The following is a 27,796-nucleotide window of genomic DNA, read 5'->3' as shown; positions in this document are numbered from 1 at the left end:
CTGCCAAATTCCGTGATGTGAGCTCTACATTAAACCGCCATGGGAGGATTGCAATGGGGTTTGCCTGATAGCATACTGCCAATCTGATGTCATGATAAGCTTCTTGCATGGTTTTGCAAGATATTAAAAGTAAAAAAAAAAAGGCTTCTGAAAAGAGTGAAGAATGTATTCCAGGCTTCAGTTGACTCATTTGTGGCGGAGACCCTTGAACAAAAAAATTCCAATGCTACCTATTGCCATCATGAGGATAAGTGGATTCCCAATCAAATCCAAATCTAGCAATCTACATCTGCCATTAGTTCTTCCTTGATGGGTCAACTCTGCGGAGCGCTCATGAACCAAGTTGGAGAGATTTTCCAATTGATGCATGATCTGACGCTGGCCTCGGGTGATGAGCATGAACTGCATAAAAACAAATATCAAAACATATGATGCACAAACATTGCAGAAAATATTAATCAAGGAATGACTTTAGAAATATTCACTAATGACTAGGCAATGAAATTATCTGCTTGTGTAAAAATATGGGCACTGTTCAATCTCACTGACCGAGAATGACTGAAAGTTAAATGTGTCTAATCTATTGACATATTGGACACAACAGTATCAAAACATGACCATTTAACATGAGGATGGGAAGAAAAGAATGGGCACAGAAAACAACTCGACCTAAGTAGCTGATGCTCCATTCCAACAAAAGTGGCTGAAATTAAATATGTGAAATGGGAAGTGGAATTGACAGGTGCCTTCCAAGATGAAGCAGCTTCCTTGCAACTTTGGGTAAATTAAAGCCTTTATTTGTACTAGTATGGAAGCACAGAGGGAAGAATAGAGTTTTTGTATGACATGAGATTGCAACTTTTCCTTTGAAATATTCTAATTAGCCTTTTTTTAGTGTCTTTTGCAGCATAAGGATTGCTCAGGAGCTCAAACTTAAAATGGCTGGGACATGATACACAAGAATATAATCTTGGACAATGCCCTTAATATCCAGTAGAGGACTTGGTTGTCATGGTTATGCTACTAAGGAGTAATAATGTCAGAGCAAAAGCCAGCTCTACCTGAAAAATCCCTTGGCAAAAGTAGTTGAAACATGAAGCGATAAAGATGATCAAATTTCTGCATACCTCTTCCATTAATTGAGAATCTTTACTCAGTTGAGAGGAAGATGACGAATTGGGTAACAAGGCGCCGTTGCCTAAGCCAGGCATGAATAAAGATGTGGGTGCAAAGCCATTACAGGTTTCACCTTGAAGAGAGAGGTTTTGGTGACTTATAGAAGGTTTCCAGGCACTGAACTTGGAATTCAACTCTTCGATTCGGGAGGTAAACTCATCCATCCTTTCATTCAGAGTTGAAATCTGTTCTGAGAGCTGAGTAATCACACCCTAGATAAAATGAGAAAAAAAGGCAAAGAGCAATATATAGCATTAGTTAGCAATAGTACTGTGCGGAGTGTTGTATCAGCAAATACAGCAGCAATAGAACCTAAAAACCCACAAACATTTAGTGATATTTTAGCATTTTGAAACTCTAAATAAACATACTGTCTTCCCACCTGGTTGATTGTAGGTGACTCAGGGGTGGGTCTATCAAATCTTCTGGTGCCGACAGTAAGCCTGGTAAGCTTAGGTAGATTCTTGTCCCCCTGTGTTGAATAGGAATGCGATAAACCACTGCAAAGATACAACACATTAGAGCAATGACAACAAAAGTGGTGTTCCCTTGAAAAAGAAACAAATATCAATTTCCACCTATCAGAGACCAGCATGGATGCCAGATGTGAAAACCAAAGCTTAAGAAATGAAAAATTAGAGGTAAAAGTATTATGCGATTGCCTTTATACAACAGATCTTTGATGCAAGCAAAATATTGCAAATGTCGTGCATTATGTTAAATATTCTCATCCAATTGTCTAGTTGTAACCAGATTTCAAATATGCAATCTAATCTTCAAAACAATAAACAAAGTAAGACATGCATATGGATGGTAAAAGAAATTCAACCCACAGCATGCTTTGGCCAGTTCAAGATATGCTGCAACAGTTCCTAGTTGCAGTGAGATATGCAGGTAATGAAACTGCTGTATTACAGACTTACAGTTATGGGGCTCGTAACTAAAAATAAAGTAAATAGCACTTCTAAAGGTCAATAGAATGCATATAGAAGGCCATACAAATCAGCAAAAGATTTCAAGTTTATCCATATGGAAAAGATATTATTTGAAATGAAAATAAGAATAATGGAATGAGAAAAATAATGGAATATACATTATATTTATATTTCTTTAATATGTGCGTATATTAATAGTAGTAGCTAGACTCCAGCTTCGTCCCTCCCCTAGTGTAAACCAATGTCCATGATAGACTGATGCTCATCTAGGTGTCCTGCTCAGCCATATCAATGTAAAGATCGGTTATCCGCATAAGGAGAATGCTTGTCCTGTGCCACTTTGGTAATTATAAATGATGATTATAAAAATCTATTTACTTCTTTATATAAAATCTGTTTATTTCTTAAAGTAAAGCATTTATAGCAATAATTATAGTGTTTAGCAAGCGGATCAGTGAAAAGGATAAGATAAGGATAAAGTTACAATCCAAATTAGAATGAAACATTCTTCTGGTTTCATTTGGAAAAGGAAGAGAGGATGGAAAAAAAAGAAGAATGAATATCAACCATTCCAAGGATGATCAATAAGTGGATATCAATTTAGTTGTTGTTAAGGGAGCAGATGACATGCATAAGCCTAAGTGCCATCAAAATGATTTTAAGAAAGAATCAACTGATTATTCTGGGGAGAATAGATGCTTTAGCGCATAACATTTGGAGGTTTGCTTAACCATGATTTGCATGACAATGTAAGGATTAAAAAAATAGTGAAGAATACAAGAGAACGTATAAATAACAAAAGTTGGAGTAACTGGAATATATATATATGATTGCAGGCTTCTAAACTAACCATAACACCATGTTGTAGGAAATTATGAAAATAGTGGCATTTAAAATGGAACAAAATAATCACAGATTAAGTGGTTTGTCGTTCAAATATTCTTCCTTTTCAAAAATCCTCAAATGGTCTCTTTTGTACTTCAGGAACCTATTATCCCAAGAATCAAGAAACTAAAGGTTGTAGAATTGTTGGTGGTTGCATCTGGTTGAGTAGAAGCAATAGATTATATTTATTATAGATTGAGACACATATGGCAGCAAAACAATACTCTGGTTACAACCAAAAAAAAAAGGAATTGTAAAAAGAGCTTAACCCAATCACACAGGTGGATTACGACAGCAATTACGACAGCAATAGTAATCAGAGTCATGAATTTGTATGTGAAAACACACAGACAGTGTCATATCAATTTCCCAACATGGTGCTGAACTTTCAAAGCTATTAAGGGTTTTCAAGGGAAAAACATAATGGCCTTTTGTCCATGGTTAACTATTCGCATATTTCATGTGCAATAAATTTGCAGACTTAAATATAGTAAGTGACAAAAAAGGAAACCTCTTGAGATGCTTGTTTCTCATGGAAACCATGTCAGCAGAAGCTCGAGAAAGTGCTTCTTTGGGACTAGAAACCAGATCTTCATCTATGCTAAGCTTAGTCTTCAAGTCATCTGGTAATGCCTGCATATCAAAAGTATATGATATGCACCAGTAAAAGAAACTAGCAGCAGGGGAAACGTATTCAATAGATCTGTTTAATAGGAAATCATACCATAACTTCATTCACGAGCTTTTCTAGTTGAATCTGCTCAATATATGTGCGAGGAATATAAGAACCTTCCAAGCCCAACTGCTCCGCAACATGCTTGACAATGACCCGATCTCTTCCTTGCACCTTTATCAAAATTAAAAGAAGCTTAATGTCAAAGGAACTTGTAAGCTTTTTACCAATTACAAGATTAGAAGGTTTTTCAACCTAAACATGCTTTATTGTGGATGAAACAAAATGAAAAGAAAGCAAAAATACAAAACAATAGGTTCAGTTTCCCTCAAAGAGATGCACCTTACTATAATAGATGCATTTAATGATTTTATTGAACAAAACTGTACCTATCCGCACAAACTTCGACAATTTAATATGCTAATTATTGTGGTAAAGATACATGTCAACTTTGTTTCTACTTTGTTCTCTCTATTGATTGTCAAGTATTTCATAATCAGAGATACGCAACCCCAGAAAATGCCCAACAAGCCCATAGATGCTTTTCAGTTTTGTTCAAGCAACTCTAAGCCAATTAATTATTCCTTAAGCGAATGTACAAGAAGTTCTGTCAATGACCTGCTAATTAATTATAGGTTTGGTTTATTGTACAAACTAGTGTGCCTTAGCTTCTCAAAGTAAAACGATCCTGTAGCCTGATTCACCAGCCAGAAAGCATCCAAGGCAACAACAATAACAAGGAGTAATCCCTTCAACATTATTAGGTCAGCAAGGAAGTAAAACTACACTTAAATGGATAGGTGAAGCTCTGCTCCATACAATCCATAGTTGACCATATTGTTCTCAAGGTCCAATATGATTGGCTATTTATTATTTCTATTTTTCATAAAAGTCAATAAAACAGTAACTCCGTTAACCAAATAGTGAAATCATTGGCCAAGTTGAAAAAAAAACCTCTTGATTGAATCAAAAGAATCACAAAGCTCTTGCAACTAGAAGACTAGTTTGGTAATTGGTGGAATTCTAGTAATAAGGAATGCTGAACCAGGCCGTACCGCCCGATTCAGCCCGTACCGGATCGGTTCGGCATTAGAAAATGATTCCGGCCCCTATGGAGCCGGCGGAACTACAGTGGTACCGGGCCGGAACCGGCCGGTACTACAGGCGAACCGGACGGAACGGTTCCGTTCGGGTCGGCTAGGAATCGATGCGAACCGGTCGGTCCGCATCGATTCTACTTTAATTTGGGCTTTTGGCTCAAAGCCACGGGTCAAATTTTGCTGCCAGCATATTCGGATGGGTCCCTCCACAGTTGTATTATCAGCCAGAGGACATCTCTCAGAGCCAGAGTTTCAATAAGAGATCCGAAGGTGCTTATAACCCGATGCGCGTTCCTCATAGGTTGAGAATATAAGACTACAACATCGCTTGGATAGAGGGATATGTTGATGTGCCTCCTGTTATATTGATGATCTGGACATCTACGACAGGCATTGCCACTCGATCCGATTTTAGATATCCGAAAGTGCTTTAAAAGTATGTAACTGATTGTATCTTGATTTGAAGATATTTTATATTGTTCATTTTATGATTTGTATCATTTTTAAGAAATAAGATGCATCTAGCTTAAACCGAGATCACAGTAATATCAAAAAATATAAAAAATTAAAAAAACATCAAATTATACTTAAATTTATAGAAAAAGTTGAAAAGAGAGAACTTCTAAGAAATTAAAAAATAGGGGCCAAGAATTGCCGAACCGGTCCGGGCACCGACCAGTACAGTACCCGGTATCAGTTCGGCATATATTGAGCTACACAACAATTCTTTTTCAGATATTCTCCTCATTAGTATGTACTCCTCATGCCCTTTCATCATTGAAAATACTAGTTTCAATGTTATTAAAAATCTAAAATACTAATGTAGAGTGAAGAAGATGCTCCATGGATTGTAAGGCATGCATCAAATATAAGTATTCCTTTTTGATCCATACACATGACTGCATGAATTTCCTGGCAACTCCTCTTAAAGATCTCACAATGCACAATGGTAGGTCAAGCTACAAGCCAAACTAGGATTACTACATAATTTAGCAACATATTTTTAAATCTCAGCCAAAAGAATTCCAAACAAAAGTGTTCATATTTACAGCTAAAAATGAACGAGCATAACTTTCAATTGGTCATTAATAAAATATGAGAAAGCTTTTGGGAAAATAAAATATGAGAAATATTACCTGAATATAACGTCGATTAAGCTGCACTAACCAATCAATCTTCACAGTGACCCTATCATCAGAAAACACATGGCTACTTCTTTTCATAATAGCTGCAATGCTGTATCCCAAGGCCATCAACCCACCAAGAAGGCGCACACTAACTTCAAAAGTAATCCTGGGTGATATGATGAAGGGATTATCCGTTACCCACTCCTGAAAAATCCACACGAGTATGTTACCCAACTAATGTTGTTTGTTGAAGTCACACTTGCAAATGGCACAGATTAAGACACTGATTGTCAATAAATCATCTAAAATGCACCCAGAAAAAATAAAATATGATCTTACTTCTACTTTTTCCAGGATGAAGAGCATCATTAAATGGACAAACTGCACATACAGTAACAAGTTCACCAAAAAAGAGGAGCATTCATCAAGGCCAAGGAGCAGCAGTATACAACACATCAACCTGCGAGGAGTTGTGCAGTCTCAGGAAATATGTGGCTCAATGCAAGCATGAAAACAAGCAGCCCAACCACCAGGATGTATTCTACCTAGTAATGGCAGAACACAAGTGATATTCTTCAAAGAAAGGTCCAGAGGTTTGTTGAATATATTATCAAGAATGTTTTGCAATTAATAATTCAAAAGTTTAATATAGATTGCTAATTGCACAACATATACATTCCCATGAAGATATGCTTTAGGATCTGAGTTGGCTACCCCTAGTAATAGATTGACCTATTCTCTTTTGTATAATTTTAAAGTACTGATAAAAAAATCCAGAATAATATCATAGACATATCTGTTTAGAATATGTAATGCATATCGAAATTAGGCTTAAAATGGGTCAACATATGAATTTTCTGATAGGAATGATAGACATCATAGACTAAGTACTCATCAGAGTAACATAAATTATTCCAAAATTCAGGCAAAAAAGTAGAATAGTCAAAAAGTATGATACTAGGTAAGTTAGGGACCGAGCCTACATATAAATGAAGGTGCTATATATGTCTAGAATTGTGAAAGAAAAATTGATACATATTGAGATAATCAAGCAAAGGACAAACCTCAAACATAAGATTATATTTTCCATCCTTGTTTCGCATTCTTAGATAAGATTGGCAAGCTTCTGGATCTTCACCTGGTGGCAGTAAGTATATATCATAAGTCTCTTCCATACTTTCTGCATGTTCTTTGGAAATAACAGCCTTGATTTGATCCACTGATAATATCCTTGATGACTACAACAATAGAAAGCACTTAGTGCTAGAAGCAGCAAGAATAGATACAACAGTAGAAGGCACACTGTTGATCTCATCTTTCCTCGAACTTAAAGAAAAATGTAGGATAGGGCATTAACCTTTAGAATATAAGTTGGATTCTGAAAGCCTGAAAATGGATTAAACTTGTTGATGATTTTTATATGTGCAGTTTGCAGATCTGGTTCAATAAAGGCCTTGTACATTGGATACACCTGCATAAAGTGATCCAGTTGAGACATTAGATATAGCTAATTTGTTTATTTACCAATATTGGATAACTATTTCAATGATTAAAAGAAAAACTGCTTTTAGAAAAAAGAATAAATTGTGTAACAGTCAAATTTACGATTATGTTATAGCCATTTACTCTCATTTAGGTTCCACAGGAAAAAGAAATAAGATAAATTAAAATGGACAAATAACCGTTTCAGAGATTTGATGAATTATTTCTTCAGGTTCTTGGCCAGCACGTTGGATGTCTCTTAGAACCCTTTTCACAAGGTCAAAATGGACGCCGCCTGTCACAGAAACACGTAGGTCTAGTAGAGGCCGCAGCTTTTCACTCAAAGCATAGATTCCTTCAATAATTACAATTCGAGAGCTAGGAACATTTACTGTCCTGTTAACAGGAGAGGCAAAAAGCTAAATTAAGGTTGGCCTAAGAAGTTGTGGCTGAGATATCAAATACCTCAAAAATCAACAGATATAAGATAATAGTCTCAAAGAGTATAGAAGCATTCTGCTTTCTGATAGCAAAGAGGTATGTCACCTGTATCCTGTGCGGCAGCTCAGCTTGAAATCATATATTGGCACCTGAACAGACTTCCCTTCTTTCAGACCATGAATGTTTTCCAGCAAAGTGTCATAATCTGTTAGGCGTGGATCTGTGCCAATATTGCAAATATGAGTTATCTGCGATGAGTTTTACCTACTTATACACTAACTTGTACCATGATAACTGACAAATTTTGCTGGTAGAACATCAAAAGGAAGATGCATGTGCATTGATAACATTATGGATTCATCTCTCAGCAAAGTTTGAGATTGGTAGGTAACAACCTTGAAGTATACTAATATTCTCTAAAATAAAGCAATAGTAAATGAAAGACAGGAGTACAAATAACTTCTGGCCATCAACATACACAACTACAAGAGAATATCATTACAAATTTACGATCATCTAAATGGTTTATTATTCTATCTTTTACAAGTACATGCACATCCTTCTGATGTGAGGACCAAAATAAAAATTGACCTTCACACAAAAAATAAGCACATTTTGCGTATTTTCCAAACTCCCTTAATCAAATCATAAGATATCATCATAGCTTAAGCACAAGTCTGTGAACCTGCAATGTATTCATATACAGATGAGGGGCCAAATAATATTGAATGAATTAGACCTACGACATGTTTATAAAACCTGCTGGATATGGCAAGCTATCAGTTGCATGCTCCGAAACCATCTAGGTACACATCCCTACTTGTCAAGTAATGAGAATCCTCATATATGGAATTCACATTTATAAATCAACATTTGTTTTTTGTGATCAGAGAAAAATAAGAGTATGGTTGAAGAACAATGAATACAAGATGTTGAGTAGAGATTACTTCTGAAACAATAATGTTCAGAATATATTCAGGAATCAATTTTCTAACTAAAAGTCCCAAGCAGCAATTACTGCTTCAAGTTGGCTCCTGTTAAGTTTCTTAAATTTATCTCAGACAGCTTGTATTAGCCCAGCAACAATCGGCTCCATATGCCTGAGTTCCAATCCTCACCAAATCAAAAAATCCATATTGATATGTCAAGTTCATGCATACCATCATTGGAAATTGCATCCATCTGAATTCAACGGTAAGGTCATTAAACTAGACAGTACAGAGGTTCTGGCGTCCCTATTTTTCCCCTTCTCCAATTAAGTCTTACTTGCACTACAACCCATTACAGCAGAGAGAACTGGGATTAAACAGACAGCTAGCTGACAACATCCTGCAAATTCCAATGCAGTCACTATATGCGTATACCATGGAAAATTGAAGATTTAGTATTTTTGACATAAAGACTCGAGACTCAAAACTTTTTGAAATAGAAAATACTAGACTTCCGAAAGTCACCACATCTGCTTTCAGGACCAATTCTTTTCCAGTGGATGGACTTAAAGTGACAGTCCACCATTAAACTGGTTGATACCTTTGAAGGTTTGACCTGAAAATCCCCTAATGATAAATTTCTGTCAAGATTTTGGCTTCATAGGCTTCAATAACCCCTTTGCTTGTCTTGCTACACTCTTCATCAAGCAAAGTTGCCTAAAGGAACAGCTAATTAATACATCATGAAGCCAATGTTTCCTTACCGACAACATCTGGAACTTGCTTGTCCGCTCAGAATGAGAACAAACGACCCCTTTGTACTTGTAAGTCCTAAATGCTAAGGGCCTTAAAGATGTCTAATCTAGCAGAAGCTCGATTCTTATACACTGGCTCCAATCTTTGACTCTATGAAGGGTCCGACCTTTTCACAAAGCACATTATGCTCTTGAAAAATTAAATTCCTATTTAACATCAAGTCCATAATTTATGCATAGAGGCAAGGTTGCTCTTTTACAGTCTTCAACAGAAAATATCCCTTAAATAATATCATTTCCTGCGTCATGGACCAAGTTTAAAGCTTAGCATGTGCTAACTTTGGTGCCAGCCTTGTTCCTTGAAAAGTAAATCTCATTCTGCTCCTGTTCCATTGTAGCACAGTACTTTGAAACTTTAATTGCTGCAAATTCCTTCTGGACATTCCATCTTCATTGCTGCTCCCAGAATCATTCTTCTTTGCCTCCAAAGAGTATTAGGTCACTGGTGGAGCAAATTGTATCCTCTTTATACCAATTATTGTTAGTCCATTTTGACTTAAAGTAAGCTAGATACATGACACTTTGGTAGGGGATTGATAGCTTGATTGCCTCCAAGGTTCCATTATACTAAACAAAAGCTTAAACATAGCAAGAGGCATCACATAGATACGAATTACATCAAGCTGCAACCACATTCCTGCTTTCACACTACCCCCTCTTTGTCTTCATTTTTCAGATGCTTATGGACTACGTAAAGCTCTGTTTGGCACACATGTTGCTTTAAATGGTCATGTAATTTTATTTTGGGTGGACTCGAGTGTATATATTATTTAATTAATTTCATAACAATCATTCAGATATCTAAATGTCCTTAAGAATCATGCTATTGCTAGTGGTATCTTATAGAAGTTGACTTTGTAGCAAACTGGGGTCCTACGATAGGATTCTCTTATTTAAGTTATGCATCATTTAGCACAAATTCTCGTGCCACTAGAGTTGGTTTTATTAAGAATCATGCTTCTAATAGACAAGAATTGATCCACATGTAAAACTAAAACACATTTATAGCAAAGTTAAAAAAAAAAAAACTGATATGCAAACTCAAGATCCTCATAGCTTTGTTGAATCAGACATTTTGTATAAATGTTAGGAATAATTTATACATATATATATATATATATAATACACCCAATCTAATGCAATATTATTAGTCTTTGTTGTCAAAATCTGCACAGTACAGAATATTGCAGACATTTTTTATAAATGGAATGCGAAACAAAACGTGGGCAAAGATAATTGCCTGTAGACTTCTCTTATAATTAGAAATCAATTTTGAGAAAAGTTTCACATTGAAAATACATTTAAAATCAGTATGGGAGACCTTTACTCTTCCTCAGACAAGCCAATATCCAAAGAAACAACTATGGACATGGAGTACATATTGAAACTTACAGGACAAGACAACGATGTCAAAAGCCCCTTATGTATCATGTATAAGATGCTACTTTATTGCCAAAGGAAAGATAGCGACAAGTGTTTCTTTGGATAGAGTGTACAAAAGAAAGACCTTTAACTTGTCACTTCTCATATAACTACAAGTGACTTTCGGTTTATATAAAAAGGCCATTATAGTAAAGCATCATATCCTCTCTTCTCGATCAAGTTTACATTCGACAAAATCTAGCATCATGAAAATCTAGTCTGCCATAAAACCAAATAACAAGGCATTATAGAGGTAATACTAAAAGGCATTAACGAATAGCTTCATCTAAGTGTCAAGGGAAGAAATATCATAGTATATTTTTTAAAAGAAAACATGCAATAAAAAATTGCAAAATGGCCCAGAGATATAACTTAATCTCCTAGAGAATAGAAGTTACCATCAAAATTGCCATCAATGATACGACTTGAATCATTATAGTTGTCCATTGATATAAGTGCAATGCTTGGCATGAAATTGAGCACCTTCTCGGTAAATACAGTCTTCCCAGCCCCAGAAGGACCAGCAACACCAACCAAAATAATTCCATCATTCTTTTGGGTCAGCAATTGACAAGCACGAATTACTACAAAGAAACCTTTTTCAAAAGATAATGAATCTTGAATTGGAACAATTTCATAACGATCGCAATCCTTTCTCTTTACCAACTGGACTTGATCTCTCAAAAGACCTGTCTTTCTGCGAGGTGATTCAACAGTGGAACTATCTTGCGCCATTGACAAGAAGAAAACTGTGCTACTCCTGTGGGGAACAAAATCCAAGAATAATCATATGCAGATGATCAACAGCAAAAGCACATACTAATCAATTCACAAAATAATGCAATGCAAGAGAAAATAAAACCAAAATTGTATCACTACACAGATGTGGAAAAATAAAAAAAATCCCAGTGCATTGATAGATTTTGATATTTCGGTTATTCTTGGTGGCTCAAGGGATACCTCAAACAATATGACTTTAAACATGGCTAGAGTTTTATTTCTTAGTGAATGAAACCAAGATCTTGCTATGCCAGAACCAGGGCCTGAACTAGTTGTCCGTCAGCACGGGTCGGTACGCCCCCATACTATTCCGTGCCGGGCCCGTACCGACACAATAGAGGAGACGGGGGAAAGAAAAAATGGGAGATAGAAAAAGAGAGAGAGAGAAGGGGAGAGAAGGAGGGAGGGAGAGAGAATGAGGTTAAGAGAGGCTGGCGAGCCATGCGGAGGAGGTGGAGGAGGGGCTCCACCTCTGGACCCCCTGTTTCGTTCGAAAAAGGAATTTTTTTAGTTTGATAATTTTTAAGTAAAGTTGGCAAGTGATTTGCCAACTTCACTTAAAAATCGCAAAATTAAAAAGGGGGTCCTCCGGACCCTTGTTTCAAACAAAAGAGGAAACTTGGAGGCGGAGCCTCACCGTCGTCTCCTCCATGCGGCTGTTGGCCTCCGCCACCCTCTGCCGGCCGACCTCCGCCGCCCTCTGCCGACCAGCTTCTGCCTCCCTCTCTCTTCCTTCCTCTCTATCTCCCTCTCTCCCTCGTTCACTCTCTTTTTCTCTTTTTTCTTCTCCTTCTCCCTCTCTGTCGATGGTTTTTTCATTTCGGTTGCCGAAACTGTTCCGATCCACTGTCGATACGGCTCGGTATGCCTCGAACCATCCAGTTCGGGACAGTTCCGCCGACCATAGATGAAACTAATAATAACATTTGTTGCATCATCCTAGAGAGTAGATAATGAAAAAAAATAAGGTTGTCCTAGTACACAATGCTCCCACCACTATGGGGTCTGGGGAGGGTCAGATATACGCAGCCTTACCCATACGTATGGAGAATCTATTTTCATATTTCGAACCCATAGCACCTAGATCACAATAGAGCAAGATTATTGGTGCACGAAGGCTCTTCCTGTAGAGAACGAGATCTTTTTTAAAAAAAAGTTATATTGGATCAAACTTTAAATCACAATAGAGTTTCCGACATTATTTTCTCCCTCTCATAAATTTAAATCGGTCAAATTGGTTGCATCCAGTTTTTATTTCTAGTCTCAACTAGTCTGTGATCAATGCTTTTCTTGATCTCAATAACACTTGATAGGTCCAACCCAAATATAAAAGATCGGATATCAGATTACATATCATAAGTTCAGATAGGACTACTTGCTCACAATGGATCAGTTGAACATGCGTCACGCTCAAAAGAAGGAATTGGAAGAAGCAAAAGAAAATTAATGGCAGAATATTAAGAACTAGATAGTGATAAAGTTAGGTAAAAGTAGTGAAGGGGAGGGTAAAAGGCCGGCTTGTCATGATATATAATAATATGTGAATTGTGAAATGTGTTGAGCCATTGATTTCGGCTTTCCATGATCTCAAGAATTATTTGTAAGGGTCTTTGGGCTTATACACAATTATCATAGACCAAGTACTAATATTAGATGATACAACATGGATCCATATGATATTTTTTGCATTGATAAAGGTGGGCAAATTTATGTTGACTAGGCAAACCTAGTTTAAAAATCCTATATTTATAGAAATAAGAAGAATGAAGAAAAACATAACTAGAAGAAAAGGAAAAAAGAGTAAAGAAATCATAAAAAAGTCGTGAGGATGAGAAGAAGAGATGTTAACATGAACCGGTGTTAGGCTCAGGTTAGAATTGATAAGTTCTAAACAGGAAATCAGCATCATCCGGAATGGGTATCAAACCAATAATTTATATGTTAGTAGATATTTATATTCCCATGAACATTTTACTGTTTTGATTCAGACATTTTCACATCATTGTCTGATCAAATACCTAAGGATTTTATAGATGTTTAATAGACAATGTTCATATGTCTGAGGAATTAAGCTTCCTTATGTGTCTTGAGACTACTACGATTTTGTGCATCATTGTCGGGAGGCATTCGGTGCAACTGCACATGCTTGCTAGCACAAATAATTCCTACAGAAAAGAAGAATAAAAGGAGACCCTGAAAGTCGCAAATTACTGTTTTTCCAGATGTGACGAAAGTGTAAATGCAAGCTCAAGATTTCTCTATACAATCTTCTGCTGGCATTCATGTGTTTCTCAGACACCAAGGAATCTCTAGGCATTTACTCTTCATACAGTTTTCCATGTTCTAACCTATGATCGCTACATTAAATTCAACCTTTGACCTGACCCCAATACAGCTGGAAGGAAGCAAGCATGGCCAATGAAACACAAACTCTAAATCGCCTCACCTCAAGAATAAATGTTCTAAATATATTGAAGAAAAGGAAAGAGAATGGGAGGAGGAGGAGGAGGAAGAAAAAGAAGAGAATAAATGTTCCAAATGTAGAGAGAAAAAGAAAGAGAAAGGGACGAGGAGGATGAGTAGGATTGTTGAACAAGTGTTTAGAAAAAAGAGGCGAAAAGATTAAGACAGGGGAGATAAATAATGGGACAGAATATCAAATAAAAGGTAAGGTCTCTAAAAGAAAAGTGTAGTCATCCCAGTGTTTGTAAATATTGTTTGTCTTTCCTCCAGATTAAGAGCGTATTTTTCTATTAAGATTGATAACTGAAATGCCTGCGCAGTTTTTTCCTGATTTGTACATGTATGCACGATGCATGCATGCATGGTGGCATTCTCTATAGCCATCAAAGCGACGAAGTGTCCATAGATATATTCCATCTTTTAAGTATAATATATCCATATCTAGATTCTATTCCCCTTGAGATGATGTTCAATATAGGTAAACAATTTAGGACAAATAATCAATTTACCTCAGAAAATTTCAACAGCAAAAAAACTCTAAACTGAACAATTTATTGGTTGTCCGATGACAGCAATCCACCAAACAATTCTTCCTCCTTTTCTGAATTAGTTACAAACATCACACGCCCAACTGCTTCACATAAGTAAAGAAGTTTGACTGGAACACAAGAAAAAGGAGGAACCCAGACATGTTTCTGGTGATCAGATAAAACCCAGCTATCAAATATGTCTTCCACAGTTCCACTTGAACTAGTCTCATGCATCTTTATATGATGGGATCATAGCCATCTATAAAATACCCCGTTCCCTTTCATGCCAAATGATTCGTGCGAGCAGATTATGATGGCAATAAAATAAAAACAGACCACAGAGATTTTATTGTTTTACATGATCACAGACATCCATCTCATGCTCTTTCATCTTTGATCAGGCAGCTGCAACGTACTCGAGATGCGAGTCAAGTCCAGCATCAGGAAGATGCAACACTCCCTCCAGATGTTTGTCAAGTCCAGCCCAAGCCCTTAAACTAGCCTGACTCAAATTTAGCCTTTTTACTCAATATATACTCATATAACACCTTCAAACACTAATATCTCATTTCAGAGACATCATTCAATTCCACTATCAACCAAAACCATGTTTCACATTTAAAAAAAAAAAAAAAAAAAAACAATAATCTCTTCTAGATCGTTCAAAACCAGATTCAAAAGAAAACATTAAAAAAAACACAAAGTTACATACTCAATCAATCCTAGTCTCTTAGTTCATCGCCATCGTCGTTCATTTTAAATCCAATTCTCACCTCCTTCACCTTATTTCTTTGATGAATAAAAAACCAAAAATCTTGTCAAGATCGACCAAAACCTAATCCGAAAATATTCAGAAATTTTCATATTGCACTCGACTTTCAACAGGGTGTACAAGGGAAGGGAAACTAATAATCCCATCATCATCGTAATACCAAAGATTCAATTTCCATGCATTAGCTTCTTCGGGATGAGCCCGCTTACCTTCCGCAAGAAGGGGCGAAGGAGTCGGGAGGGAAGAAGCGGAGGGAGGCAGCAGGCCGGACAGAGGTGACGGGAAGGGAGACGCGGACGCCGGAGCCTGAAGGAGAACGGAGATGGCGGGGGATGCGTGGGCGGGGCCAGGGAGAAGCGCGGTGGCCGCGGCGGAGGGGCGGTGGCGGCGTGCCTTTTTTTTTTTCCCTCACTCCGGAGGGAGGGAAGACCGAATAGGAGAGGTGGGGACCACCAAGGGTGGAATCTTCGGGGAAAGAAAGACTGATCCACGTCACCACGTGAGGGTTTCCCGTCCTCCAATTTTCTTGCGGTTGTGTTTTCTTTATTCTGATTTACGTCGGCTGTTTACCCTTGATCCAACGGCCATTATCTATTCGGATGGAAGATTCCACCGCGTTCTAGAGAGAGAAGGGAAGATTGAACTAGTATCGAGATATGATCTAACGGCATCAAATCAAAGTTTATATAAATTTTATATCAGCAAATAATATTCAGACATTAGATCAAATCTTTAAGCATAAACTACCTGCAATAAACCGAATAATTAAGATGTTATTTGTAAAAATCACTCATCTAGCTTGAAGTCCTCGTCTTTTCATTCCTGACCAATACAAAAAAAAAAAAAAAAAAGGGAAGGGTGAGAGGTTCTGACCTCCCACGTATACTATGCTCATACTGTTTTCATTTGGGCAAAAATTCAAGTCTCCAAGTTAATCAAGCCTAATGCTCATGGAACCACGATACTAAGAAACAAAAGCTAGAAAGTAAAACTTGACATCCTTCAATAGAACCCTTGTTTCTTCATGACTTAAATGGCAAGAGGTGGTATAATCCCAACTAATATTTGGTGTTCTTACATCGTACTCTTAATACACAAATTCTTGCTATTACTTTTCCTTGCTTATTGTCATGCATTTTATTTTATTTATTTTATTTTTTTTATCTTTGTAATGTTGTTGAAATTTTATAAACCATGGAATCTTAAGCTACTTCTTTAGAAAACTATATTTTGGTGATACTGGATGGTAGGTTATTTAATTAATTGTTCTTTTAAAAGCTACATCAAACTTCATTGGTCTTAACATGACAGATTCCTAGACTTTGTAAGAAATAGCAAAGTGAGCCGATGTGTATGAAATCCACTAATGATTGTTAGAGTGTATCTTGTTAAGACGCTAGAATTTGCCGGAGATGTAGCTCCTCCTGCTCTAAGCAATAGTATTATAGACTTACATCTTCTTCTTCTTTTTTTCTTGTTTTGCATAAAGAATGAATTCCCATTATCTTTTTTCTTTTTTTTCAAGAATGGTTTAAGAGTTTCAGCAAGGAAGCTGGTAAGTCCACTGAAGACCATCTATCCATCCATCAATTCCTGGACAGGGTTTCCCATATATAACATGAGATGACCCAGCCTCCTGTTGATTGCCCTCTCCGCCTCATCTCTCCCATGCATCGATCGAGCTCATAACCTCGGCCTCCTCATCTCCAAATGCCTCAGGGGTCTTCTTGTCTATCTGCGCGACATCCAGCAACTCCCTGCGCTCCGGCCTTGCACCCCCAACCCCAGCTACTCCACTCCTCGGCACCTCAGCAACCAGCTTCTTCTTGCTGTAAATTTGCTCCGGCGGCCGCGTGCGACCATGCATGGTCAGTCACAGTCTCCAGGCTCTGAATATATTCCACCGGCGGTGAGTCGTCCGACCGCCTGATGATTCTTCGATCGCTACTGGTATCATCAGTTTTATTCACGATCAAACCCCTCCCTCCAATCCTCTCCTGGTATGTATCCATCTGACATGCATCCACCCGACGGACGATGCGAAAGTTAGCCCAAGGCCTCCACGACGATGTCCGCCGGCCATGTCGAAAACGTACGTGGCCGTGCAAGGGTCACGACAGGGAAGAAGATTATCTTGGCCTTCGAATGCATGCAAATGAGTGCTGCTGTTTCTCCATTCCTTATTTTGTCGAGAAACAAGGGAAGGAAATACAAAAGAATCTCCCTTCATACGGCGTCCAAGGTTTCTTAACCATTATTTTAGTTATTTTTTTCATAATTGCCTGTAATTTCCGATTCTAGCAGCCATTATTTTTAATATTTGAAAATTGAAATAAGCAGCTGCTGTTATAATTATCATAATGGTCGATAATGATTTCAACGGGTTATTTTGAACATTGAACTTTCATCGGGAGAAATGATAATATTTTGGCGCATCTTTCTGATTTTACTTCTCCAAATGAAAAAAAATTATTGTCCTCTATGGTTGGTAATTTTACTTTTGATTGTAGGCGACTCAAGATTGTTATAATGTATGCATAGAAATTTCCTCCTGAGATTGACATAAAATGTACAAGATCATATATATTATACCACAAACATATATGAAGGTGCACATATCATCTTTTTTTAAAAAAAAGGTAATGTTATTCCGGACCATCACTCAAGGTTGATTATTACAGTCGGGCGGCGAACTTATGACATGACTGTTATAGGAAAAAGAGTATCACATATGAGAAGTGTTGGGTTATCCCTCCTATGTTGGAGGAGACTTAGCCCAACAAATGTGGGCTAAATTAATTAGTTTTAGCCTATTTGGTTGGACTATTTTTGGCCCAAAATGTGAGGCCCATTAGGACAACCTTTTATGTTGAGAATGCAGGGTATGTGAGCCGTCTTCCACGAATTAAAAATAGAGGGAGGCAGGGGAGAAGATGCAGAATTGATATTCAGCACGCAGTCTTGATCAAACAACGATCGGGAGGTGATCCGTGGTCCGATCGAGCTGAAATTTGGACAGCAGGTTCGCAACACGTGGTTCTTCAATCTGTACGGTGTGATCGCCATTTGCAGTCTTCTATCACAGTCAAATTTTTCAGAAATGTGGCTGCTGTTTATGTGAGATCTTCTCAATCTTTCTCTCTTATAATTGATGTTTGCCAAGAATATTGTTCTTGAGATTATGTGGTGATATATGCCTCTAGTTTTGGCTAGAGAGAACAGATTGTATACCCATTATTTGTTGATAGTGGAAGTTTTTGGGTGGACTACGATCCCGTGGTTTTTACTCTCCACATTGGGGAGGTTTTCCACGTAAAAATTTGGTGTTCTTTTTGTGTTTTATTTTTCTGATCAGCTAAGTATTTGTGAATGCCTTGATATATATATTAGGTGGATTGGCTCTAGTTGTTTGTTTTCGAACAGGTTACACAAGGTGGGAGAGTTGTTGATTCCGTTGTGCTTTAATTATCTTGTTTGTTGTTACCTCCCAATCCCAACAAGTGGTATCAGAGCGAGGTTGTTGAATTGTTTTATCTTGTGTGAACAATGGAAACAAATACTGCTAGAATGATTAATCTGAATGGTACTAATTATCATACATGGAAAGGAAAGATGGAAGATCTTCTCTATGTGAAAGGTTATCATCAACCGGTATTTTCTACTATGAAACCTGATGATAAAACTGAAGAGGAGTGGAAATTGCTCCATCGACAAGTGTGTGGATATATCAGGCAATGGGTAGATGACAATGTTTTGAATCATATTAGTGGAGAGACACATGCACGCAGTTTATGGACCAAGCTTGAACAATTGTATGCCCGGAAAACTGGAAATAATAAATTGTTCCTCATAAAGCAGATGATGTCCTTGAGGTATCAGGATGGAACTCCTATGACAGATCATTTGAATACATTCCAAGGGATCATTAATCAATTGGCCACAATGGGTATCAATTTTGATGATGAGGTACAGGGATTATGGCTTCTAGGCACTCTGCCGAACTCGTGGGAGACAGTGAGAACAACATTATCTAACTCAGCCCCGAATGGTGTTATCTCAATGGATTTAGCTAAGAGTAGTATTCTGAATGAAGAGATGAGACGAAAATCACAGGGTTCCTCTTCACAGTCAGATGTCTTAGTTACTGAGACGAGGGGGAGGAGTAAAAGCAGAGATTCGAAGTACAGAGGCAAGACCAGAAGTAAGTCCAATAAATTCGTTAATGTTGAGTGTTATCATTGTGGTGGAAAGGGGCATATCAAGAAGTATTGTCGGAAGTTGAAGAGGGAAAACAAGCAAAACAAAGATACAGATAAGAAGAAAGATGATAATGATAAAGATCATGTTTCCATTATTGAAAACTTTCTTATTGCTTGTGATATTGATGTTGTTAATCTTGCATGTCATGAGATGAGCTGGGTAGTTGACAGTGGTGCTTCTATTCATGCTACATCGCGGAGGGATCTCTTTTCAACCTATATAGCTGGTGATTTTGGGGTTGTAAAAATGGGAGATAGTGGCATAGCCAAAGTTGTCGGTGTAGGCGATGTTTGTTTAGAAACCAACAATGGCACAAAGTTGGTCCTTAAAAATGTGAAACATATTCCCGACATCCGTTACAACCTACTTTCTGTGGGTAGACTTGATGATGAAGGATTCTGCAATACTTTCTCTGATGGTAGATGGAAGCTCACTAAAGGAGAGAGCCCAGTCACATGAGTGAGAAAGGCTTATCGATGTTGGCTAAGAAAGGACTACTACATGGAGTGAAGAGTACTCATCTGAGAAATTGTGCTCACTGTTTAGCAGGTAAGCAGAACAAAGTTTCCTTCAAAGCATCCCCTCCTTCCAGAAAACCAAATGCACTTGATCTGGTGCATTCAGATGTTTGTGGTCCAATAAGACAATGACACTTGGTGGTGCTTGTTATTTTGTGACATTCATTGATGATCAATCAAGAAAGATATGGGTTTACACCTTAAAGACAAAGGATCATGTATTGGATGTTTTCAAACAGTTTCAGGCCTCAGTTGAGAGAGAAACAGGGAGAAAGCTGAAATATATCCGAACAGATAATGGAGGAGAATACTCAGGTCCATTTGATGATTATTGTCGAGAACAGGGTATTCGGCATCAGAAAACACCTCCGAAGACACCTCAATTGAATGGTTTGGCAGAAAGAATGAATAGGACATTGGTGGAGAGAGTCAGATGTTTGCTTTCACAAGCAGGGTTGCCAAGATCCTTTTGGGGTGAGGCTTTGAGTACAGTTGTACATGTATTGAATCTCACACCTTGTGTTTCCTTGCAGTTTGATGTGCCAAACAGAGTCTGGACAGGTAAAGATGTTTCTTATGATCATCTTCATGTCTTTGGATGCAAGGCATTTGTGCATATTTCCAAAGATGAAAGGTCCAAACTTGATGCCAAAACTAGACAGTGCATATTTTTAGGGTATGGTCAGGATAATTTTGGGTACAAGTTTTATGATCCAGTCAGCAAAAAGCTTATTAGAAGCCGTGATGTCGTGTTCATGGAAGATCAAACCATACAGGACATTGAGAAAGCAGATAAGACAGAGCCACAGTATAGTGATGACATGATAGACTTGGATCCAGTTCCTATAGCACCAACACCAGTGCCAGAAAATGCTGATGAGTTGCAAAATGACCAGCCAGATGCAGTTGATGTGAATGAAAATGCTCCCATACAGGCTGAAGCAAATAATGATGCTGATAATCAGTTGCAAGAACCAGATGTTCCAGCTCAACTAATTAGGAGGTCTAATAGAAATAGACAACCTTCCACACGGTATTCAACTAATGAATATGTGCTACTTACTGACGGGGGAGAACCCGAAAATTATGAAGAAGCGATGGAAGATGAACACAAGAAAGAATGGATTGAGGCCATGAAGGTTGAAATGAAGTCACTATATGAAAATCACACCTTTGAGTTAGTAAAGTTGCCTAAAGGCAAAAGAGCTTTGAAGAATAGGTGGGTGTACAGAGTGAAGCAAGAAGAACACTCATCATGTCCACGGTATAAAGCTAGATTGGTTGTCAAGGGATTCAGCCAAAGAAAAGGTGTTGATTTTAATGAAATATTTGCTCCAGTTGTGAAGATGTCATCTATTCGAGTTATTCTCGGTTTAGCAGCTAGTCTTGATCTAAAGATTGAGCAGATGGATGTCAAGACTGCTTTCCTTCACGGTGACTTAGAGGAAGAAATTTACATGGAGCAGCCAGAAGGTTTCGAGGAAAAGGAAAAAGAGGATTATGTATGCAGATTAAAGAAAAGTCTTTATGGCTTGAAGCAGGCACCGAGACAATGGTACAAGAAATTTGAGTCAGTTATGGGGGAGCATGGTTACAAGAAGACAATTTCTGACCATTGTATTTTTGTGCAGAAATTTGATGATGATGATTTTATTATTTTGTTACTTTATGTTGATGACATATTGATTGTTGGCAAGAATGCTTCTCGGATTGATAGGTTGAAGAAGCAATTAAATAAGTCTTTTGCTATGAAAGACTTAGGGTCAGCAAAACAGATCCTTGGCATAAGGATTAATCGAGACAGAGATGCTAAGAAGTTGTACATGTCACAAGAAAAGTACATTGAGAAAGTGCTTCAGAAGTTTAATATGGACAAAGCTAAAGTGGTTAGTACTCCTCTTGCTACTCACTTTAAATTGAGCACTAAACAGTGTCCTTCTACAGATGAAGAAAATAAAGACATGCAGAAAGTTCCATATTCTTCAGCGGTAGGAAGTTTGATGTATGCAATGGTGTGTACAAGACCAGACATGGCTCATGCAGTTGGCACAGTTAGTCGTTTTCTTTCAAATCCAGAAAGAGAGCATTGGAATGCAGTGAAGTGGATTATGAGATATCTTCGAGGTACATCCAGTTTGAAACTTAGCTTTGGATGTGAGAAACCTATGCTAGTTGGTTACACAGATGCAGATATGGCTGGAGATGTTGATACTCGCAGATCTACTTCAGGTTATATAATTACTTTTGCAGGAGGAGCCGTGGCATGGCAAGCAAAGTTACAGAAGTGTGTTGCACTTTCTACCACTGAAGCAGAGTTCATTGCAGCAACAAAATCATGTAAAGAGTTGCTATGGTTGAAAAAATATATTGAGGAGCTTGGTTTCAAGCAAGAGCACTATGTGTTATATTGTGATAATCAGAGTGCTATCCATCTTGGTAAAAACTCTACCTTTCATTCAAGATCGAAGCATATAGATGTGAGATACCATTGGATTCGAGATGTTCTGAGTTCTAAGCTGTTGGAACTTGAAAAAATTCATATAGATGACAATGGTTCTGATATGTTGACGAAGTCTTTGCCAAGAGAAAAGCTTGAGGTATGTCGATTGATCTCCGGGATGGTGAATCCCTCTACATAGTCGGGAGGGGGAGATTTGTTGGGTTATCCCTCCTATGTTGGAGGAGACTTAGCCCAACAAATGTGGGCTAAATTAATTAGTTTTAGCCTATTTGGTTGGACTATTTTTGGCCCAAAACGTGAGGCCCATTAGGGCAACCTTTTATGTTGAGAATGCAGGGTATGTGAGCCGTCTTCCACGAATTAAAAATAGAGGGAGGCAGGGGAGAAGATGCAGAATTGATATTCAGCGCGCAGTCTTGATCAAACGACGATCGGAAGGTGATCCATGGTCCGATCGAGCTGAAATTTGGACAGCAGGTTCGCAACACGTGGTTCTTCAATCTGTACGGTGTGATCGCCATTTGCAGTCTTCTATCACAGTCAGATTTTTCAGAAACGTGGCTGCTGTTTATGTGAGATCTTCTCAATCTTTCTCTCTTATAATTGATGTTTGCCAAGAATATTGTTCTTGAGATTATGTGGTGATATATGCCTCTAGTTTTGGCTAGAGAGAACAGATTGTATACCCATTATTTGTTGATAGTGGAAGTTTTTGGGTGGACTACGGTCCCGTGGTTTTTACTCTCCACATTGGGGAGGTTTTCCACGTAAAAATTTGGTGTTCTTTTTGTGTTTTATTTTTCTGATCAGCTAAGTATTTGTGAATGCCTTGATATATATATTAGGTGGATTGGCTCTAGTTGTTTGTTTTCTAACAGGTTACACAAGGTGGGAGAGTTGTTGATTCCGTTGTACTTTAATTATCTTGTTTGTTGTTACCTCCCAATCCCAACAAGAAGAGTATCCCTGGGGCTTTGGGGCTCATAATATTCTTGTGGAAGAACACTAAATTGTTGTGACTAATCGTGGTATGTATGTATATTAAAAAAAGAAAAGAAAAGAAAAGTCATTAATATTTTTTTCCGAATGAGAAATAGTTACCGATGTTGCTGAAACGCATGATCATGATTTCGCGGTGCAATCAAGCTTCACTGAAGCCTAGAATCCAGATCCGCATTCTCTGACTGGATTGCCACCTTTCTCTCGTTCTCCCTTGTTTCCTTTCCTCATGCCAACCCATTCCCTCGAAAAACCTCTCTTCCCTTCTTCCCACCCCCTCTCTCCATCCCAATGGAGCTGCCCGTCTCTGATCCCCCTCCGGCGAAAGATGCCGCACCCCCATCCCACTCCTGCCCCCACTGCGACGCCGAGATGGTCCACAAGATCGCGCAGCTCCTCCTCCCCGGCCTCGCCACCGCCTGCGTCGACGCCACCGCCGGCAACCTCTTCTCCGGCCCCTCCTACGTCGCCGTCGACCTTCGAAAAGAAATGGTGGAGTACCTCACCCAACGCAGCCAAACCTACCTCGCCGAATCGATAATTCATCCCGATGACGCCGATCTAGATCGAAATCCCACGGAAGGGAAGCCCGACGACCCGGCCGACATCGTCTCCGACCTCATGGAAGACTTCGCCAGCTCGAAAAGAACCATCTTTGGCCGCGTCTCCGGCTGGCTGCTGAGCGACACCCGGGAGGACAAGATCGACGATTTCGGTCAAGAAATGGAGATGAACCGATTCTGGCCGATCGACAGAAGGGAGTCCGTCTCGGAAATTCTGTTACGGAATCTGGATTTCAAGAACGAGTTCCATTGCCGAATGAAATTCGACACGGAAAAAGCGCTGGCCGAGCATAAAAACGGATGCGAATTCCGGCCGGCTGAGTGCGACAGCGAGGGCTGCACGGCCAAGTTCTGCGCGGCGCACAGGGAGCGGCACTACGCGGCGTGCCCATACAGGGTGGTGGCGTGCGAGCAGGGGTGCCCGGAGAGCCTCGTCCGGCGGGAGATGGACCGCCATTGCATCACCGTTTGCCCGATGAGGATGGTAAATTGCCCCTTCTTCCCTGTCGGGTGCCAGTCCGCGTTCCCGGCGTGCGGCCTCGCGCGGCATTGCACGGAGTTCCTCCGGTCGCACCTCCTGTGCGTTCTGCCGCTGGTTCACAAGCCGGAGGGGTTGTCCACCGAGGAGATGGAACGGCGGGCGCAGCTGCTGGAAGAGGTAATAAGTGATACATTACAAAAAACAGTTAGCTAATTGAATAAATCATTAAATCTCAATTTAATCTTAGAATTAGAAAACTTTTTCAGGATTTCACATTTCTTAGTGTTCATCTTTTGCATCATGTTCGGATTTGAAGGATGAAATTACTACATAGATTGTTCTGAGAAAGGACCTAGTTTTAAATAAGATGTAAATATTTGCTCGAATTTTTTATGCATCAACTGCTGTAGAGAAGTGGTTCTTATGTGCCTTTATACTGTCAAATTCTCGTAGATAACCAATTGAACATTTAAAATCTGACATTATATGTGAATTGAATACATAACGGCTCTAAGGGTCAAATACTCAAACATATTAAGTTAGGACTTAGGAAGGGTTATGTCTGTACCAAGGTTTGTGTGTTTTAAACTCATGACATGTGAAGCTCCTAAATTGCTGCCATTCTGCTTAAAAGTATCAATATAATTAAAGAATCTCCTAATGATAATGTTCGAATCTCTTTTCTTGATTGGGAATTGAGAAGAGCATGACTGGAATCTGATAGTAGAAGAAGTGATTGCTACATCGACAGGGTAGAAATGGTGCACTATTTTGAAGGACATATCACCTAAACTGAATCGGTTTTGATCAGCATCCAGAGTTCATAGTGATTTCCTTTTAGTTGTAGGAGGGGGGAAAAAAACAGAAGAGAACAAACCTTCATGCGTTCTACAGGTTGGAAATTTTAGATAGCATGCTTGTCAATTCTGGTTTCGATGCGAACTCCCTATTCCACATTTACATGCTATAGATAAATGTACCCCAAGGTACTATCATGTGTCATAGGTCTCTCCTGTTTTTCTATCCTCTCCTTTTGGCTTCCTTACCTTATTTCGGGCATCATAATGCAACATTTACATGTTGAGGTTAATCAATTTTTGGCAGTAGATCCATATTGCTAATCGTGTTAAGGAATGTTTTCTATAGTTATTCTTAATGAGGATGGGTGATGGAACCCTTAATAGGACTACGTAGTTAAGACAGATTCGAAAATTCGATCCTCAATTCTAATGATGATGTTTATGACCATGCTTATATAAGCATAACTGACTCAATGAAAAAAAAAATCTAGTAATAAAAATTCAGGTGGCATCTTGCCACCCTTACCATCCGAAAAAGGAAAAAAAGGAAAAATTCGGTCTTTGTTCTTATCTTGTAACTAGCATTTTGGTTTCTAAACAGCATATAATGGATATGATGCATCGTTGGACAGGCAATATGGTGGGTTGTATATGCTGTTGCTGGATGGTAGTGAGTTTGATCAATGAGAATCTAAATCTCTTATCTAACTGCTAATATGTTCTGCACATAATTCCTATTCAAACATCCATGGAAGTTGTTATTAATGTTGCATGCACATTTCGAACATTTGTACAAACAAGTGGATACACTCATTCACACATGTTATTATACCTCTATGAAGGCCATGACGCATTGTCGTCATTTTCCTTTTTTCCTCCTTTTGGTCCAATGTGGAAGAAAAAATTAGGGTGATTTCATTAAAATATTTTCAGATTGGTAGATGTAACTCCAACATCGACGGTCCTGCAATCATTTTTTATAAGATGAAGTTTTTGCAGATTAACACATTCACAAAATCATGCCATTGTGCTTTTTGTTATCTTATTGTATTTGGCAGCAAGCTCAGGGTGAACTATCAGAAGCTTTGGATGTAAGATCTCTAACATTTGCGATAAAGGAGCAAGAAGCAGAGATAAGAAATTAGTAGGCGACCTCCTTAAAGATAGCTAGAGGATGGAGCACAAGATACCCGGCCAAAGCTCTCACTACATGTCAGCGAAGAGAAGTCATGAGATGAGACTCTCGGTGCATTAACAGTCAAGCATACGTTTTACACTTCATTTTTCTTTCCAAAGTTCTCTGTGATCATTTTTGTTAGAAGGAAAACATTGCAGATCCTTTCTTTTCCATCAACTTTTGGTGGGTCTTTGTAGCTAACAATACTTGTTTCTATCACTATGTTATGTTTGTTCTGAAAAGCGTACAGGATTGAGCATTTTCCATTATGTTGAGATTTGAGAGATGGGAATTTCAGGTAATCACTGTGGTGTGAAATACACTGATAACTCTAAAGCTTGCACCGAACACATCGGAATAGGAATGCAGTAAGGTGTAAAAGCCTGAATATGTTGGCCTCGAGCCAATGCATATCCTTGGACCATGCGTAGAAATTTAATAGGAAAGAAAAGTTAAAATGAAGCTAGGAGTTGGAATTGGCCATCTTTCAAAAAGATCTATACAGAGAATTTTCAGATGCAACCTTGGACATGGTGTCTTCGAGATGAGCAGTGCTACGGTCCACCTGCGGGGCTCATATTATGAGTACATGAACAATTCTCTTGCCATGTGATATAAAAGGATTGGTGTAACTTGCGAAATTATTGTTAATACATGGGATTTGATTGATTATGGAATTGCCAAATTGTAATTATGGACCTATTAAACTTTTCATGCGCACATGATGAATGTCCCGAAACATTTCTCCTTCCGTCAAAGACGAATCCTACCTATGAATTAATATTTGAGGCATCATTTTCCTTGCTTATAATGTCATAGCAAATCATGGGCGAAGTAGATGTCAAAAATCAATATCTATATTTGCATGCAAAAAAAAAATGCACATCAAAGTCTAGCTTGGTGCCTGCTAAACAACTTAAAAACTATATTGTTGTAAAGTAATACAACTGAGTCTATCTACATCTTGACAGACTAAACAACTTAAAAATTATATCCCTGTAACCTCT

The 27,796-nt window shown here is 38.4% G+C and overlaps 2 protein-coding genes across 2 annotated transcripts; one reads left to right on the top strand and one right to left on the bottom strand.

Moving 5' to 3' along the window:
- Positions 1-25: 25 nt before the first annotated feature.
- On the bottom strand, positions 26-15,952 carry LOC120113310 (inorganic pyrophosphatase TTM2-like). Its single transcript, XM_039134440.1, has 12 exons — positions 15,740-15,952; positions 11,384-11,745; positions 7,925-8,039; positions 7,579-7,774; positions 7,254-7,367; positions 6,961-7,134; positions 5,906-6,100; positions 3,721-3,843; positions 3,508-3,629; positions 1,559-1,676; positions 1,128-1,388; positions 26-402 (listed from the first exon to the last, which is right to left on the bottom strand). Exons 2-12 carry the CDS (start codon positions 11,718-11,720, stop codon positions 187-189), a joined length of 1,971 nt encoding a protein of 656 aa, XP_038990368.1. The 5' UTR covers positions 11,721-11,745; positions 15,740-15,952; the 3' UTR covers positions 26-186.
- A 7,969-nt stretch (positions 15,953-23,921) lies between these two features.
- On the top strand, positions 23,922-26,964 carry LOC103711521. The gene is made up of 2 exons (XM_008797692.4): positions 23,922-24,989; positions 26,671-26,964. The coding sequence occupies exons 1-2, from the start codon at positions 24,060-24,062 to the stop codon at positions 26,755-26,757; spliced, it is 1,017 nt and encodes a 338-aa protein (XP_008795914.2). The 5' UTR covers positions 23,922-24,059; the 3' UTR covers positions 26,758-26,964.
- Positions 26,965-27,796: the final 832 nt, after the last annotated feature.

The sequence above is a fragment of the Phoenix dactylifera genome, chromosome 15, assembly GCF_009389715.1.
Source record: "Phoenix dactylifera cultivar Barhee BC4 chromosome 15, palm_55x_up_171113_PBpolish2nd_filt_p, whole genome shotgun sequence".
Classification (NCBI taxonomy): domain Eukaryota; kingdom Viridiplantae; phylum Streptophyta; class Magnoliopsida; order Arecales; family Arecaceae; genus Phoenix; species Phoenix dactylifera.
Note: the sequence above shows the minus strand (reverse complement) of the source record. Positions and strands in the feature narration are given on the sequence as shown.

What these genes read in the sequence shown, in the direction of transcription:
- LOC120113310 (XM_039134440.1), bottom strand. Translation starts at nt 11,720, where the DNA reads ATGGCGCAAGATAGTTCCACTGTTGAATCACCTCGCAGAAAGACAGGT. An exon ending in TTAATCGACGTTATATTCAG is followed by an intron (nt 3,844 to 5,905) that starts GTAATATTTCTC and finishes ATTTTGATAAAG; the next exon opens with GTGCAAGGAAGAGATCGGGT. An exon ending in AGAAACAAGCATCTCAAGAG is followed by an intron (nt 1,677 to 3,507) that starts GTTTCCTTTTTT and finishes GTATCTTTGCAG; the next exon opens with TGGTTTATCGCATTCCTATT.
- LOC103711521 (XM_008797692.4), top strand. Translation starts at nt 24,060, where the DNA reads ATGGAGCTGCCCGTCTCTGATCCCCCTCCGGCGAAAGATGCCGCACCC. An exon ending in GGGCGCAGCTGCTGGAAGAG is followed by an intron (nt 24,990 to 26,670) that starts GTAATAAGTGAT and finishes TGTATTTGGCAG; the next exon opens with CAAGCTCAGGGTGAACTATC.